The sequence below is a fragment of the Anser anser genome, assembly GCF_964211835.1.
Source record: "Anser anser genome assembly, chromosome: 5".
NCBI classification, from domain to species: domain Eukaryota; kingdom Metazoa; phylum Chordata; class Aves; order Anseriformes; family Anatidae; genus Anser; species Anser anser.
The window spans coordinates 38,867,686-38,886,202 of record NC_139725.1 but is presented as its reverse complement, the minus strand read 5'-3'; the positions used below and the strand labels follow the sequence as shown (position 1 = coordinate 38,886,202).

The 18,517-nt window shown below is 44.5% G+C and overlaps 1 protein-coding gene across 3 annotated transcripts in view; it reads left to right on the top strand.

The window, feature by feature from the left end:
* TNNT3 (troponin T3, fast skeletal type) overlaps positions 1 to 17,541 on the top strand; it is a 30,636-nt gene extending 13,095 nt beyond the window's left edge. For 2 of the 3 annotated variants that reach the window (XM_083838547.1, XM_083838548.1), the window contains 8 exons: positions 8,988 to 9,033; positions 9,872 to 9,988; positions 10,321 to 10,398; positions 10,632 to 10,745; positions 10,941 to 11,050; positions 11,924 to 12,014; positions 14,985 to 15,025; positions 17,142 to 17,541. In XM_083838547.1, the coding sequence (XP_083694673.1) occupies positions 8,988 to 9,033; positions 9,872 to 9,988; positions 10,321 to 10,398; positions 10,632 to 10,745; positions 10,941 to 11,050; positions 11,924 to 12,014; positions 14,985 to 15,025; positions 17,142 to 17,190 (646 nt within the window). In that variant the 3' untranslated portion in view covers positions 17,191 to 17,541. Of the gene's footprint in view, positions 1 to 3,174; positions 3,193 to 8,215; positions 8,235 to 8,987; positions 9,034 to 9,871; positions 9,989 to 10,320; positions 10,399 to 10,631; positions 10,746 to 10,940; positions 11,051 to 11,923; positions 12,015 to 14,984; positions 15,026 to 17,141 lie in introns of all 3 variants that reach the window. The other variant, XM_083838546.1, reaches the window with a different exon arrangement.
* The last annotated feature ends 976 nt before the right edge of the window (positions 17,542 to 18,517 follow it).

Sequence of the window (18,517 nt, the reverse complement as noted above, 5' to 3'; positions counted from 1 at the left end):
ATTTACATGAGTTTTGAAATATTGAAATGTATTTGGAGCTGTGATTTTGGACACAAAACGATACCAGTAACTCTAATATTATACTCAGGAATTCGAAGATGGTGGAAGGAACTAGATAAAAATACAAAACATTAACGATAAACTGTAACTTGCAGCTTCCTTACACCTTCCATCAATAATACTTTCCTCTGCCCTGTGGTGCATAATAATGAGGATGAGCTAACTGTTGCATGAAAGATGTAATAACGTTTTTGTGAACAAATATTTCCGTGCGTGCACTGTGATGACAGCTGCTGAGTGGCCTCAGAGCCGTCCTCATGCTGAGAGTGGGAACGTTAGGACGTTTATTGTGTGGAAAAGCAGAAATCGAACTTGCAGCACCCTCTGAGCTGTGAAAATGGTTTTGTGCCATTTCGGGCAGCTTTCTTAAATCAGCCATCTCTCAGAGCCGTCCACCCCAGCTGTTCCTCTCCGCAGTCCGCAGAGGGAGACCAGCCTCTTGGTTTCGAGCAGAGCAGCACTGCTCCTGCAGCAGGCAGGGATTGATTTGGTGTGACTTAATGCTTCAACACTTCAACACTGCTCGCACAGCTTCTTGCTTCCCATACTGCCCTTCCCACATTAATGATATTAATCCCTCATTACATGTGGCTACATCATTCCTGAGCTGGGTTTGCACAAGCTGGAGCTCCTTGCTGCCATCCCAGCTGCCCCGTATGTCTCTGCCCCCTGCATGCCTTCCAAAGTCCTGGGCGTTGGTCTCAAGCTCAGGCACACGTATCGGCTTGAAATTTGTGCAAATTAATAACGAAATCCAATTAACAGTCAATCCATACCTACAGCCTTCCCGTGCTTTCTTTTCCCTGTAACCATCTGTCTGCAACACGAGCAAAAAGGAAGGTTTATAAAGATGTAAGCAGAAGGAGAGCCTCTCGCAGCTCTTCGTCCTGCCTTGTTATTTAGTTTCTGTGCTGTTAATGCCGTCTTCGTCTAATGCATCTCGTGAGTCCCAGCCTGGTCCTGCACAAGGTCAGAGCTATTGCTGTTGTGTTTCTTCCTCTAATTCCTTTACTTTTCTTTGCTTTCCACCTAACCAAATGCACGTGTGTGACATCTAAATTCCTATGTATTAATCTGAAGTGTTCCTGTGCATAGGAATTTGAAGATGTTGAAGAAAACCAGAGTCACAAAGAATCAATCCATTCTTACGATTCCCTAAAATGTATTCTCCCTGTAGGAAACACAGATAACTATTTGTAACTGGGGTGGCACCTTGTAGGAAGCTTAGAAGAGACATTTTAGTGCCCGTGCAAGATTTTAGGGTTGTGACTACACAGCAGCTTGGGCAGAAAGTATTCAAATTCCTTTCATCTTCCTCTCTCTGGCATCCCCTCCCTGTTTACTTCACACTCCACTGTCACTGTTCTCCTCTTCCCCTCTTATTAACGTCCCCTCCCCATAATCTAGTATGCAAATGACACCCCCTTCAGCCTGGTCTTACCAAAGTTTGAGGTGATCCCCTCCTGAATAACTTCTAATTCTCTTATCTTCCTTTCGGATGCTTTTCCCCTGACACTTCCTACTAAATGAAGCCCCCCCTCCAGGTATGTGATTTAACTTCTAAACTCCCCAGTGTCTGTCTGCTGGGACAGCCTGCATGGAGCCAAATACACGCTGACAGGAGATCATGACCAAGCTGTTAATCAGAGCTTGTGCCTCGCATGCATTTGGGGTTGTGGATTTCTCTCCTTGTTTTGCATTGTTTTAGTTTCTTCTTTGAAAATGTTACTAAAAGCCACGGAACACGTATACTATTGTGAAAGAGCAGATCAGCAGAATGCATCCTTGTGGAATGGATTAAATCCTGTGCCGTAGTATGTGAAGGAGTATTTTTTCCTACAGCAAAAGCTTCGTTTCAAATCTTGGGGCAGAATTTGACCCATTAACTGTACACAGTGAATATAAATACAGTGCAATTTTGCATTATTTTTATGCCTGCTTTGCAAAATATTCAGCAGCGTGTGTACGGCTGAAAAGCAAAATCTGTCCCTCAAATCTGCACTGCTAATCGATTCTTGCTTTGCCAAAACCAGAAGAATGAAATGCAGGCCTGCACAGACTTTTAATCAACATTTTCTTCCTCTGAAGTAATCCATTTGTAAATCTACATTGCAAATGGATGTGAAGACGAGCAATAGATTTATACAGACATCCAGATTGTCTTCAAGGAAGAAAATGCCACGAGCCATAGATCCAGAAAAGAGAACCGAGCTTCTCTAGAAGTTAGCTGCTGCTGCTGCTGAGTTACAGCAGGTATTTCAGGAGGTTTCCAGACCACATCACGTTTATCTCAAATGGCTGGAATGCTGCTGTAGTAAAGGATGGATCCAATGCTTTGAGAGTGCTGACGATGTTCATGTGCATATTTCAAATCGAGGTAGACCTTGGCACATTGTGCTGCCAAGTTGTGCTTTATGCATATAATGCTCCTAAGCTGTTTTATGTATTTATTTATTTATTTAACCATTGCACTATTATCATGAAGCTGCCTGTTTCACCCGACTGAATTCCAATCCCACCCTGTGACTTCTGTTTATATGCTGTTTCAAATGTAATCGATTTATTTCATCTCAGGTTTACTTCTCAACCTCGTTCCCCTCTCCCTTTTTCCTCTCTACCCCTCCTCCCCTTTGGCTCGAAAGCTCTCTTGCTGTGTGAAATAACAGGTTTCTCGTTCTCATTCTCTTATTTTCCATCGCACCTTGTTCCATGACACTTCACACCTGAAGTTCATGAGCCAGGTATGTGATATGACTTCTGATTTACTGCGTGTAGTTGCAACATGAGTGTGCGCGTGTTGAACAGGAGTCCTGGGTTGGTAGAAGAGAACAAAACAAGAGAAACAAATATTAACCACAATGATCAATTGCAGCCCTCTTCTCCTTTAATCTCCATGCTTACTACTACTTTAACCTTACAGCACCTTTAACTCCCTACAGCCTCTCCAGATACCTCTTCTCCTTGCCTTAATTCACTAATTCCTTTATTTTTCCCCCCCTTCACGCATTCCCTGGTCTCTTCCTCAGGCTTCCAAGAGCTTTAAATATCTGTTCTTTTTTCTTCTTCTTCCTATCTCCTGTCTTTCCATCGCTGCTCACACCTCGACACCTGCAGAAGAAGCCCCTGAAGAAGGTACGTGGTGCCTCTAAAGACCCTCACCCTTCTTCTCTTTCAGTGCTGGGGAACCCATGTTAAAAACACCGACCTTTTTCAAGAGCACAGATAGCACGGGAGGGAAATGGCCTCTCTGGACGGCTTTGGGTGAACATGGAGAAAAGGGTTGTCTGCTAGCCAAATCAAACCTCCAAAATGCACGGGAGCTTCATGAAACAGGCAGGGCACTGCAGATGCTGCAGGTCTCAGCCTCACTGCAGTGCCCTCAGGCTTTTTGTTGTTTGAAGCTTGTGGGTCAGTACGTCCCTTGGGATATATGGTGGTCCTGACTAGATAACAGCCCACAACGTGTGGTTGAGAAGGGCTCAGAACTCCTTCTGTTGTGTGTTCTAGGCTGTTTTCAGAAAGGGCTGACGTAGTTTGTTGTTGTGGACAGACAGAAGTGAGCGACAAAGAGAGAGAAGTGAGAGTCCCTAGCTGATGGCCTAGGGACCTGAATGCTTTGTTCCCATGCACATGAGAGTTTTGCTCTTTGGATACACAAGTCCAGACAGTTTGGGGTTTGGTTATGAGGCTGAATCTGCATCTATTGCTTTGTCCTTAGTTCCACATAACTAAAGCTGCAGCTTTCATAGCAGACGTTCAGGAAAGTCTTCGGAAGGATGGTTAATTTTTATCATGTTCTCATAAAACCTGCTATTGACTCCTTACAGGATGACTTTAGTGATCAGAACTGCAAACTGCAGAATCAGCTAGAAAATCAAAACTTTTGTCAGGTACAAAGCTGAGTTTGGCTTATAACTTGATATGCCCATGTGTGCTGGGCAATGTGGGATGGTGTAAATTATAGGACACACCTTTACGTGCTGCAAACTGGTAGACCTGTAATTCAGCTCTGGACCTACCCAAATTTCATGATTTTGATAGTTCATGATCTGGCATTTTTGTATCAGGATGTGACACTGTTTTAAGTCCACTCGTTTCCAGCTAAAACTTCACAGCTGGCAAATGTACTGCCTCTTATCACTCCTTCATATTGTTGTGTTGCTGTTGTAAGGAGCTAGACACCCTTCTCTTTATGTTCCTCCCCATTATCCCATCTCCAGAGAGCCCCAGGTTCCCAGCGTAGCGGGGAGGGAGTAAGGACAGTTGCTCTCAGGACAACAGCTCTGGTTGTGTATTGACTACTGTGCTTCTTTTCTTTTGCTTTCATCCTTCAACCTACAGCTGATGAAGAAGGCGGATACTACGATGGTAGCTCGGTGTTGTTGTAGGACAACAGAGTCATCTTTCTAACATCTCACTCTTTTTCTTCGTTTGTTTGTTTTTGCTCCTCACCTCATTTTAAACTCAGGAACTGGGCCAAAACATCTCTGCCGCAAAGAATCGCTCACTGTGTATATCCAGTCACTCCCGGGGGGATCCCTGTCATGTTGAGAAGCCTACACATCCCCACTAGGAGGGCAGATTGTGAAAACCCAGCTCTAGAAGCTTGTTCTTCTTTTTTTGTAGATAGATCCTGTTGTATCATACCTTTCATTAGCAAAATGTCCCTATCCAAATAACCAGGAAAGTCTCTCAAATCCCAGAGGCATGATTAAAAACAGAAGCTGGGCACTGTGTGGACATGCCTTTCCCACCCAGCCTGGAAAGTCATGCTCTCCAGGCTTGAATTTGCAGATATTTAAACTTCTGCTCCAGTCATGCACTTAAAATTGGGCTTAACATGGAGCATCTGAATAAATTTATTCAGACTGATGTGTCGTAATTTTTACATTTTGCTTAAAAGAGTGTGCTCTTCAACACTGGGTCAAATAGGCCCTGGAACACATGGGTGGGAACAAGACTTGTGGAAGGACCGAATCTAAATGTACATGGGGTCAGTTTTGCTCCGGTGTGTGGGCAGATAAATTACTGTCCCTGGGCCAAATCCAAAATCATTTTCAAGGTATAGAAAGCTCTCATGGACTTTGAAGGCTTTGAGGTAGCTCAGTTGTGTTCAGATGACCCCAACCCCTAGAACACCTGGCCAGCTGTTTCCAAAGACAAAGCCCAACACCCCTTGAAACTACCTTGCTTTTTCTGTATTTTCAGGCTTTTTTTTTTTTTGTTTGTTTTCTTTTTCAGTTTTAGGGAAATCCTCTGAGGACCTTTCAGAGACCCTGATGCAATTTTCACTTCAGAATGGGATCTTTCCCTCTCTTTCTTTCTCTGGTTTTTCTCTTTCTTTCCTTTTATTTTTTTCAATAGTGTATTGATTTTCAAGGACAGACTGTGAGTTAGAGAAGCTGCTTGTCAGACGTGGGATGGAGGAGGAGGGTGTTTAGGGATTTCTGGATGAAGCAAAGGCAGGTCAGATGGATTCACAGAAAGGGGAGCATTTGCGGGAATGTCTCACAGACTGGGCAGGAGAAGTGGGTATATTTTTGGTGGTGTGTGTTCTCCAGGAGCCAACCCTTTCGGAAACCAGAAACTAAGAGACTCTTTCTAATTGCCATGTCAGTGAACTTGGATTTCCAGTGGTTCTTGCCTTGTTTTGGCAGAGTTGTATGTGGGGATTTTGTCACAGCCCCATGCTTCATGGGCAGAATGCGCAGAATATCAGTCAAAATCCACCAACAGGAGCAGGAATTTGCTACAACAATTCCTATGCGTCAACAAATTTTGGCCCAGTTCCTTGACTAAGTGTCTTGAAAGATGGGGCATCTCAAAACAAATCACATCCCTGGGCTCCTTTTGGTGCATACAGTATGGACCATGCTGGATCATGCACTGCAAAGGACAGGTTTATTACTCTTCCTTTTTTTTTAATAAATGCTTCTGTTTCTTTGTTATCCTCTTTTCTGGTTTTCTGGAGGTACCTGTAAATATCATAGCTACAATTTCTTTTTCTCAAGAAAACTAACTAATCTTAATTTTATTTTGGCAATTGTTTGTTGGTTTAATTATGTGTAAAATGCTGATTTGTTAGCGGCTGAAGCCAACTTCACCCAGTCATTGACAGACAGGTGTCAATCCTGGCAGCCAAGGTCAACAAACAAAATCCGTCATTTCCTGTGTTCTTTTTCTCTCTGTGAAGTGTTACTAATTGACAGCTTTATGTTAAACAGGAGTGTTTCTGAAAATTATCTGGGTATGGCGTGAGGGAAGGGAATCCTGTGTGAATAACATCCCTGGTAGACTGGTTAATCGTGACTACTTTTCCTCTTTCCAGATCTAAAACAAAACAATTCAACTTATATTTTAAGAAGCTCACTGGTTATTTTGAAAAGCAAAACAATTAAAAAAATAACCAGAGAAATATAGAAGTGCATTTTTGCCTAATAGTATTTTTCTTCAGGAGCGATTCATGGTTTCCTTTATATGAGTGCTCTAAAACACTTTTCTAATTACTTGCTGTTTATTTTATTAGCATTGCTTTGGCATTTAGAGGCCTCAGCTGAGATATGTTTTGGTAGGCAGTGGTCTTGCAGTAAATGAGGAAAGTGTCTACTTCCAAAATTTCATTACTGAAATTGATATGGGAAAGTGTGAGACAAAGGAAAGCTTGGTTTCTGATCTCTTTTATTCAACTCTCCCATCTTTTCTCTTAATTATTCCAGTTGCCTATTTCCAGTCATCTCCTCCAGTTTTGATTATCCAACATCCTTGCAAGCATCTCCCCTAAATATTTTTCAGTTCCAGTTTTTCTGTTTATTCCCTTATAATATTTGATTTTATTTTATTCTACTCTGTTCCACTCGCTATTCCCAATTTCCTCCATCAGTCCCAAAATAGATGGATGCAAATAAGCACTTGAAAAAATCTAATAGCATTCTGTATCATGATATGGATAACCAGGCTCATGCAGCCGCTCCTGAGGGAGGCTGGTTTTAATTTTCCTTTACTAAGCTGCCTGTTTTTACCAGATTCAATAGGCTGTGAGCTTTTTATTTCAGTTCCTCCCACTGAACCAACACAGGGAGAGTCTTGTACAGCAAAATCCAGCATCTCTGAAAGTTCAAATGTAGCGTGTGGTTATGAAAGTCGACCTGAGTCCCTGTGAGACGGGGCCAGAATAAACACGTAGGTTTAATTCACTTCTGTTTGTGAGACCGACAGTGCTGAACTTAGCGGCATTACACTGGGGCTAACAGCTGAAGTTCAAAAAGCAGAGCAGGGAGGGGGACTGATCGCAAGCACAAATGTTAAGCAAGTAGCTCATAGGGCAGCACATTTCTGAGAGCCAGGGAAAGGTCACTTGTGGCAGGGGGACACCTCTGACTGCCGCCGGGCCCAGAGCTGGCAGCCCGTGATGGTTTAGCCTTCCTACCAGGCCATTATACCTTTCCTGGAGATGCGGAGAGCATCACGATTAACATTTACAGGAATTTGACATGTACCTCAGCAGGAGAGGATGCTCACTAAGAGAGGACTGTCTTGGCAGGCTGGGTTTGAGGGCCACCACACCGTACAGAAGAAACATCCTCCCTGTGGCACCAAGATATCTCAGGGTTACGTGCCCTAAGCTATCTTACGAGCCAGTGGGCATAGAGAAAATGTGTGGCATCAGGCTTTTTCCCTCCTGGCCCCCAAGTGAGGCACTTAAGCCAAACCTATTTATCGTTGACGCCACTCTGAATTCAGGTTAACTTCAGCGAGGGAAGTGCTGATTGAAAAAGGCAATGTTTTCTTCCACCCTCCAGCCCAGCTGTCCTCCTTGGAGCTTTGGTCAGGACGGTTTGAGAAAAATAATTCAGCATTTACATGAAACCATTGCCTACCAGATGCTACGTTTGGGATTTTTATACAATCTCTTGATTCTTTTCTGCCTAATTCTGTTTTAAGGGTAAAAAAGACATTCTCTCCTAGCAGAAAGGGTTGTGTGAGTGTGTGTGTTTCTTTTGGAAGTATGTGCGATTTAACCAGTTTCTTTGGGATGTTTCCCCTAAGATTGAATTTCCCTTCCCTCCTTTTACTTTAGCAGCTGGCATGAGCTCTGTTGTTCTAACTGTTCTCCCTCTTTTTCCCTTCCTGTTTTGCTCCATGCTTCCAAATACAGAGGAGAAGCCCAGAATAAAGTAAGTATGAAAGGCAGGGGGTTTCAGAACCCTGGGATCGTTTTTATCAGATCTAGCAGAAGCACGTACAGTTTCTGTTAGGCAAATGGCCATTAACCTTTGTGCAACCCTCCCTCGTGCAACATCCAGGCATTCCTGCATGCCTTTCCAGGCTGTCTGCTCCTGCCAGAGGATGCCTTAGCAGTAGTTACTGGCCAGGGTCTTAAGATCAATTCCTGATGGAGTTGATGAAATTGTCCAAGTCTCACAGCTTTGTATGGAAAGGAGGTGGCTCTGCAGTAAATTCTTTGTGAGAGCCCATGGCTGGGAAGCTGCCCATCCATCCAGGGCTGTGGACAACAGGAAGGATGGCAAATGTTGGGCAGGGCTGGCTAGAGCTTAACGGAGGTTTCCTAAGGACCTTCCTTTCCCACTGCCCTAAATGCCCAGAACTAAGCATGCAGCACTGCACCGACAGCCTTGGGGGCCACCATGTACCTGTGTGGTAGGGAATGACCACAGATTTTGGGAATGGAAAGGGTTTTTAGGGACATCTCCCCGTCCTGCACAACCTTCCATGAAGTTCACAGGTCCCTAGTGCTTTCTGGAGTAGTTTTCAGTTGACTTGCTGATTCACACCTCTGCATCTCCATTAACATTTCTCCTTGTCAGCATCATTCCCAAGGGCAGATCAGTTCAGAACCTGCTCTTTAAAAAGCTGACTACTTTTTAACAAGAAAATTCTTTTTTTTTTTTTTCCTTGTCTCTCTGCAGACTAACTGCTCCTAAAATACCCGAGGGTGAGAAAGTAGATTTTGATGTAAGTATTCCTGAGGCTGTTTGTGTTTGTCTGTCCATACCTGTCATACACATGTGGAAACCCACATAACTCCTCCTGTATTAGACATAGCTGAGGACAAAGCCAAGGACAGAAAGATGGCTGCTTTGCTGCCTGTTTTCAGTGAAAGGCTACCCTCTGCTTCCTGAAGCCCTCTGGATATATTTGTTAATAGGATCAAGCTAAAATACTATTTATTTATTTATTTATTTATTTTTCCCTCCTCAAATCTTTGAAGCTAACACATGAAAAACAGAGAAAGAGTTTTAGGAGCTCTCATATCCCCTGTCCCACTACTGTAAATGGTTTGAGACTTACAGGGAAGATTGAAATAAAGCAGGTCTATGCTTAGCTGTTGCTGAGAAACTCTACCTGAAATGACAACAAAAGTTAACAATAAACAGAGATCCAAATGATTTTATAGGAAGCTGATAGAAAAATGAAGAACTTCTGGTGTCAAAAGTCTCCGCAGAAATGTCTGTTGTACCCAAAATGCAGGGATGTTTTCTCAGTAAGATTCATATCCCAGCCCTCAAGCTGAGCTCTGTACCTACAAAGAGGAGGCAGCTAAGCAAAGCCAGGGATAAAATTCAGTGTAGGGAAATAGAAGATGTGGATCCTGCTCCCTGCTGGTCTCCTGACTGTCACTTGGATGAGTCTCTGTCTCTGACCTGCACCAAGAGCCACTTAAGCTAATCCATGGATAACCACAGACACTTCCTGCCTTTGTTTCTGTGCATGAAGGTGGGGTGCTGGGAGTCTCCAGGGCACAGTCCCGGAGCAATATGGGCTTGCCTAAAGCTTTCTCCTGTTCTTCTAGGACATCCAAAAGAAAAGGCAGAACAAAGATCTGATTGAACTGCAGGCCTTGATCGACAGCCACTTTGAAGCCAGGAGAAAGGAAGAGGAAGAGCTGGTTGCCCTCAAGGAGAGAATTGTGAGTTCTTGTACTGCTTGTTCACTGTGCTAGACTGAGAGATCTGGATGAGAAGTTGAATCCATTCATCCAGTCACTTCGGTAGAAAACTGAGTTGTCATGCATAGAAATGATAGTTCATGCCATCCCTAAATGGTTTCTTCCCACCTCTGCCCCCTCTCTCTGCCCAGTTTTACAGCTGGGAATTGCAGGTTAGCCCCATCCTCCATGTCCTGGCAGGGGAGCAAGTGGCTCACTCCCTGCATACCAAAACTCTCGGTGCTGGTGGGGTAATATGGGAGGTAGATGAAGCCACAGTGATGGCTCCATGCCTCTGTCACCACTTCTTGCAGGAGAAGCGCAGAGCTGAAAGAGCAGAGCAACAGAGAATCCGGGCTGAGAAGGAGAAGGAGCGTCAGGCGAGGCTTGCGGTAAGTGTCTTTGTGTTTGTCTCTTTGTCTCAGCATCACACTGGAGGAGATCTGATGCTGAGATCTGCATCTCAGAGAAGAAATGACCACCCTCTTAAAGCAAGGGTGGGACATGGGAGTTGCCAGTTCCCCTCAACACCTTATCCGATCACGTTCCCTGCTGTGACTCTGGTTGCTGGAGGAGCTGTGGGTCTCCCCTCGAGTAACGTGCTTCTGTGTGCTGCACTCCACAGGAGGAAAAGGCACGCAGAGAGGAGGAAGATGCCAAGAGAAAGGCTGAGGATGATCTCAAGAAGAAGAAGGCTCTGTCCTCCATGGGTGCCACATACAGCAGCTATCTGGCAAAGGTAAAAAGCATGGATCAGTGGAAGAAATATGAAAGCGCTAAACCACCGTGTTGACAGGGGACTGTCTTACAAGTCAAGAAAAAAGCTTGACTTTCCTTCTTCTGGATCCCTAGTGGCTTGTCTTATATTCTCCATCATTGAATTTACTTCATTCAGCCTGAATGCAGTCTGACATTAATTATGTTCTGAGAACAGGCTGACCAGAAGAGAGGGAAGAAGCAAACAGCTAGAGAGACGAAGAAGAAGGTCCTGGCTGAGAGGCGCAAGCCCTTGAACATCGATCACCTGAATGAAGACAAGCTGAGGTAACATGCCTAAACGCACTCACTGTAATGTAATCCACTGAAATTTGCTCTTACTGTCCTGGTGTTTTCTCTAGTGAAAGAACGAGGGAGAGGAGGGGGCCTTCCTTGAAATTCATCAAGCGACAACATTAAGTTCTGCCTTTCCTTGATCTGGAGAACAGAGGGAAATGGGATGGGGTATTATTGAAATGGCTTGGTAGCCATCTAGCCATGCTGTTGGTATAGCTCCATTAGCCTCTCCTTCTAATTAAGAGAAGCCATCTACTGGACTAGGTACAAACTCTAAACCCAGCTCTGAGATAGCTGAACAAACCCTCAGACTGGGATCTGTATTACAACAGCATTCCCATGGTGAGTTAGAGCTGCTAAGGTACTGGTACGGGTATCCACTGAGGCTGAAGGCTTGGGGGCCAAGTGATCTGGTGCAGAGCAGTCTTCAGATGACAGCCTGGACTCTACACCCTGGAGTTTACATGTGACTGAAGGACCAGGCTGGCTCACCTTGTCCCTGGAATGGATGAGATTACACAATGGCAGCTGCTCTGCTCATCTCTGGGGCATTCAGCCTTTATTCCTTCTCATCTAATTCCCCTGGACTCTTCCTTTCATTAAGAATTAGGGGGAAAATTAAATCTGTCAGAAATACATTAGTGTGTGGTACACGCAAGAGTGCAAGGCTAAAAGGTTCTCAGGTGAGAAGGTGAGAAACGTGCCCTTGACTAGCTTTCAGAGGTCAGTAGCTTTCAGAGGACAGAAGAGGTTTGCAGGATAACATGTGAACTGCACTGAATAAAATGCAAAAAGTGACATGAAAACTAGAAAATACAGGATGTGATGTGTTTCTCCTATTGCCTTCTCCCCATAAACACACAGGGACAAGGCTAAGGAACTGTGGGACTGGTTATACCAGCTGGAGACTGAAAAGTATGACTTTACAGAGCAGATCAAGAGGAAAAAATATGAGGTGAGTTAAAAAGCCATTTTTCTAGTGGCACTAGGTCCAAAATGTAAGAATCTCTGAGATTGTTCTGGCAAAAGCCATGCAATGGCAATAAGATTTGGTTCTCAAGCGCACCTTTTGGAATATTTAAGCAGAAGGCACCTGGAACTACAGTTCCCCTAATGTACTTGGTCTGGATTTCACGTTTTAGGCTGAAATTGTATAGACCACTCTCAAGGCTTTCAGTCCTTCATAGAAAGCCAATCCTTATGGAAAATGAACCCACTCAAACACTTCTTGCTCATTCTTGTTTATCTGTAGGTAACCGTGTTACAAAAAAAAAAAAAAAAAAAATCAATCACACTCTCAATTCGTTCATCTCCATTGCAAAGTAATATTTTTAAACCTATCTTCAACTTCACATTTGAACGTTTTAAGTTTTATTCCTGTCCCAGACAGATTCCCTGTGGACTGAGCTCTCTGGAGTTACTGAAACCTGTCTCCAGACAGGAGCACCTGACTGCACTGTCATAGGGTAACACAAAGTGGATGGCTTTCTTTCACAGTCACAGTCTGCAATCCTCTACACCAGGTTCCAGTGGCTGAGAAATCCTACTGGATCTCTCTCCGTCTTACTCTCCTTTCAATTCCCAATCCCACAGACACACTGACAGGGAATGAGCAACACCAACGTAACTATCTCAATCTCTCTTAGATTTTAACAATGCGTTGCAGGCTGCAGGAGCTTTCCAAGTTGTAAGTACAATGAACTTGCCTGTGTAACAGCAGCAGCAAAGGCTACCAAATGCATGAGCCTGCCGCATGGTCAGAGGCCAGGTGCCAGAGAGAAACTGGCACTTGGCTCAAAGTGCAGAGGGAAAAGAGAAAATGAATCTTGTACGTCTCCCTTCACTTCCTTTTTCTCTCCCTTTCTGTTCTTTGAAAAGAGATGAAGTGATTTAGGAGAAGAGTCAGGGTCCAACAGGGATGCAGGTAAAGAAATGCAACCCACGCAGGCCACCACTGAAAACAATTCTCTATCCAAATGTCCAGTTGTATTTGCATAGGAGAGCCACCCTGATGCACCTGAGATACATGCAGAAGCTTAGGGATGCACAAGTAGCATCTTGGGCTCCAAGAAAAGAATAATATGGGGTGTGGAAGATTCTCCACCTTGTGGCCACATGCTAACTCAGACCTAAAATACTGGAGAAGGCTAGTTTAAGGATAACATGAGGCACAGCAGGAATTAAGGCAGTGGCAGGGGAGACATACGTGCTGTGGCATGAGGCCTCTATAAAGACAAAGAGATTGGTGGCTGATGAAGAGAATCAAGGACACAAAGTGCAAAGAATTGCAATGTAGAAGGAAAATGCACAGCTGAGATGTGAGAAGAAAAATTGGAGAACAAAGGGAGATGACAGCAGGAAAGGAAAGTGAGGGGAAAGGTAAGTGCAAGCAGCAAAGGGAATGAAGGAGACAAGCAAGGACACAAGGGAGAGACAAAGGAAGGAATTGGGACACGCAGGAATGGAGCTGTTCTTCAGCTTTAGTGTCTGCTGCTCTTTGGTGCTTCCTTGAAGAGTGTGTTATGGTCACTATGGCAAGGTTGTCAGTGAAGGTAAGTCTTAAGTCTCTGGGTCAAGCTGAAGACACAGCTGGTTCTCCTCCACACCTGGAAAAAATACTGAGTTGCAATAAACAATTTAAAACTGCTGCAGCAGATAAAACTTCCATGAGTAAGTACAAAAGCAACCGATCTGCTGATCTTTCCTTCTTGTGTTGTCTTGTTCCTGCTAATGTTTCAGTCTCTCGTTTCTGTTTGCCATGGAAAGACATGAGATAGGAAATACCGACTGTTGGGCCAGCCTGGGTGTATGACTTTTTTTTTCTCATTTCGCATGTGGGGAATGTCAAATGCCACTTAAAATATTGAAATGTTGGGTCATCAGTTCTCGGACATGCAGAGGCAGTGGAGAATTTTGAATTACAACAACAGCAGAAGCAAAGCATACGTTCTGGCAAGTGCATTTTCTCACCCAAGGAAAATTAGGTAGAACCTAGGTAGAGCCTTCACTTGGATACAAACAAGAAGGTGAAGGGAAAAAGAACCCTACTTCTTCGGGGCTTGTCTGCTATCTGGAAGTCCTGGGATTTCAGGAGGGAGTCCAGGGCTATGGGTCAGGATGGAGATGCTAAGTCAGGCCACAATACGCAGTGAAAGGTAGGTGTTTGCTTTTCCATGCTTCAGGTTGAAAGCTACAGTTTATCCATGGTAAGCCACATCTTTGCTTCATCTTGTCAGGAGCATAGTGGCTGGAAGTCACCACCAGAGCTTGAGAAGATGTTCAGAGCCCCCACTCCAACCTTTTCCTCTGTGGTTGCTGAAGCTCTCCTTGAATATTGCCATCTTCAGCCCCTTTAAAAGTCTTCCTCTCTTATTAGATGAGTGGCTAGGAAGATGGTGACTGCTGCAAGCTCCTCACCTCCTGCTCTGACAGCCAACAAAGGCACTCTGGCAAAATGTGTGACCTGCATTCTTGAGGTCCCCATCCAAAGTCCACCGAAGCTCTTTAAGCTTACACTTTTCCTAATGTGTAGTAGGGGAAAAGTAAGATGAGGTCAATGCATATGGGGAGATGAGGCCATCCAACAGCTTTCCAGCTGGCCAAGGTGAGAGTCATTTGAGTTCACTTGTCTGCAGTTTGACATGTGAGTTCACAATAAATTAATTCATATGGATTGGGATTCTACTAATAAGGGTTATAAAATTCTAGCTCATCTTTCCCTTGAAATGTGAAATTAGTTCGAAGATTTATTGCCAAGGAGCAACATTTTTCTCCTTCAGGCAAGGGTGAGCTTTTATTTCAAAGGAAGTATAAATTCCTATCGCAGGCACCTGTTTCCAGCTCTTCAGCAGGTAAAACTCTTCTCTCAGTGAGAGAACAAGGTTTCTTTATCTCTAAAAACCCTGGTCATGTATGTTGTTTTCAGATTGTCACCCTCAGGAACCGGATTGATCAGGCTCAGAAACAGTAAGTACCCATATCCCCTCCTAGCTCCTGGCTGGGGATATCTTCTCAGTGTTCAAAGTAGTCACTTCAGCCTCAACACCAACATTTTCTTGCTGCAATGAAATGAGGCTAAAGATAGAAGGGTAACTCCCATCCTGCCTCATGTTGAGAAAATGAAGGGGAAAATGAAGTGAACATAACAGCTAGTAAAGAAAAATTGTGTTTCTTCACACCATGTCTGCAAAATCTCCATCTGCTAATTGCTGGGGTTTTCAAACACCTGACTGAGGTGCTTTGAAAACACAAGGGGAGACAACCCTTGTTTATGAAGGGTAAACAAGTGGTTGCTGAGAATGGTGTGTAACAAGACTAACATCATGTTGTGAGTTCTTTTCACTCATCTCTCTTCTCCCACTTTCCTTCTCCATATGACTTCTATTTAATTAGGTTTTTTTCCAAGTCTTATATCTTTTACTATTCCACATCTTTGCAGTGAACTTGGGTGGTGTCATGGTTTGTATGGGTGTTGCTGCGCTTTTGAGGGGCACTGCCACACCACCCACAACAAGCTGTACCATTAATGCATATTTGTTCCCCCTAAAGACATGGCGCAGTCTTAGTGCAATAGGAGAACATTTGAAAAGGTTGCACTGGGAAGCCCGCAGCTCATGAGATTTCTGCGTATTTGCATTTCTATCCAAAACAGACTGTAGCATTCCAAAGCAACGTCTGCTGATGTGTTATACAAGGATCAAGCGATCCTTTTGCTTCACACTGTTATTAAGTCTCCTTAAGCACATTCTAAAGGTTAGGCATAACATCAAACATCACAGGCGTTTGTGGAGATAAAAGGACTCTGCCTTCGTTTGAGGAGCTATACAGTTCCTCTACTGGATTTCGAACTTGTGGGAAGTCTGCCAAAAAGGGACACTGAGGTGAATTTTAAATAAGCAGAAAACATTCGACCATCTCTAATGCAAAGGGTCAATTTTTCAAATAGATCAAGTCTAACTTGGTCAAAAGGTAAAGTATCCACTATGTGTACGTCTGTGTCACTGTGTTACATCCTCGCATAAACACGGCTAGTGCTCTTGAACAAATGGGGCAGCACTACAAAAACCTCCCCAGATGTGTCTTCGTCATCTTTCTCTGCTCTCTGGAGGAATCAGTGGTTCCAAAGCAGGCCTCCTTGTTGATGGCAAGGCCCCAACATGTCATGCCTGTCCCCCCAACCCCATGCTCTTCTGTGTCAAAGACATGCCCGCAGTTTGCATGCGCTTTTGTTCAAGAAGCAGCCTCTTCATCCTATGTGTGAGATGGAAGGGTTTGGTGGTGTGCTGTGCCAAGGTTTTACCTATGGGAGCCAGTTCAGAATCTAACCTGACTAACTTCACGCCTGGCCCCTCTCTGGCTCCAGGCGTGCCAGTTTCTCAGACAGAAGGTAAGTGGCTTGCATGCAGGATTGCCCTTCTGTGTGCAAGAAGATACTGTTTGGAGAAAGTTTGCTTTGCGTGGGGACTATAGCTGGACTGCTCCCACACATGCTATAAGCAGGATGGGAATACTGATGTGAGGGGTGACCTAAAAAGTCCGCACAGTTTTGGTGACTCTTGCTCTCATGACGCAAGGAAGTAGTCACTCTGGCTGTGCTAGAGCAAAGCAGTTCTTAGTTGTATATAAATTACTGTTCAGCGTTTTGTCCCCACATCCACTTTTTTGACTAGGGCATCTAGGGGACTTGACTAAAGCTCTCTGATGAGGAGGAAGTTTTCTCCAGAAACAGATCTAAATCCTAAAATCCAGATCAGAGCAAATTTGAATTCCGGAAACATCAAATCTGTGCTTGGATAGGTTTGTCACTTAGTTTTGAGATCACACAGACTTGTGTCCTATTAATGCAGGAATCTGGAAGGGTCCACCTTTCAGGAATGCACATCCTAGCCTTTCGCTAAGAGCCTGAGGTGGAACCTCTTTCTACAACATCTGCAATGTTTTTCTCAGGATGTGCTCTATAATGGATGTGCCCAACATGTGAAAAGTAAAAGCTTGATGCTAAGATGAGAGTCAGAAATGAGTAGTGGTCACAGTGGACCAATTCTTTCACACTGACATGTTTTTCTTTCATTTTGTATTGTAGCAGCAAGAAGGCAGGAGCCAAGGGGAAGGTTGGTGGGCGCTGGAAGTAAAGAACCAGGCAGGATGGCCCCTAGAGACGTGCCGAAACACTGCTGGTCTCCTCTTTCTTCCTTCACAAACCACTTGTGTTCCCGTGCCTCAGTGATAACAAAAATTGCAACATCAGCCTGGGTTGGCTATTGCTGCTGCTTTTCTTCCTTTTCTTCCTGGAGGGGTCTGGTGGCTTCCTCAGCCAAAAGGAAGCAAGTTCCCTGCGGAACTGAGGTGACTCCTTGCTGGCATCTTCAATTCCTGCTGAGCGTGTCCTTTACCCTCCTGATACCAGCCCTATGCTGTCCTGTAGATTGCTGTGTACAAATCTCTGGATTTTGTAAATAAAGCGCAACCAGTACCTACTTCAATGACAGCTTTCTGGAATGGTGTTTTGAAATTTTTTTTTTAAATGGCATTTGGGAGTTGGACCTTAGCTATCCTTATTTAATATTTAATGCAGCCCTACAAGTGGAAATGAGGTTTGGCATCATTAACAAAAAAACAGGACTGGAGGCCAGTTTTACAGGCCCCATACAGGCAAATAAGGAAAGCCAACTCTGTTCTGGGGGATCTCATAATCTGTGGGACAGTCTGGATGCCAAAAGTACTTGAAACAAACTTAGAAGTTCGAGTGATGAATGGAATCAAAGAATTGGGTGTAATGGAATGAATTCACAGGTGGCATAGTTTTCAGTATGCAACATTTCTTAAAAGCAGATGTTACAGCACAACACAGAGCACCGTTAATTCAAATATTACACTAAAATGTTTATTGAAACACCTAACCTACATATAGTATTAAAATCCAATGCGAAGCCTGAATTACTGTTATTTCTATGTAGATGTCAAATGGGGCCAGGGACACAAAATGGCTGCCACCAAACTCAGGCTGTGAGCTGTTGGTTGCATGGGGTCTGCTGTTCACTTTGCTGACCTTAGAAGCCCCTGGTTGGAAAGAAGCCTACTGGAGGCTTCCCACCAGGCTTCCTACCAAACTTCTGGCCTTCCCTGGTGCCAGCTTACACACTCTGGTTCACCAGTCAATGAGGAAAAGAAAATCATGGTGGCGTCCCACCCCACAACATGAAGTCAAGGTAGCAGCACAGGCAGTCAGGTGCTCAGAGATGGCTTCCACAGCTCTTGCAGAGCTGCCACCCTGCGCCCCCGACACCTCCTGTCCCTCCCACCCCTGGCTTGTCGCTGTCCCACACTTTGGGGCTGCGTTTCCCGAACTGCCTCAACGACGCCATTTCGCAGCCACGATTCCCGCCCCTTGCCCCGTGCCTAGCGCACCCCGAGCACCACATCCCCTCGTGGCGACGGCGAGACCCGGCTGCCCCCTCC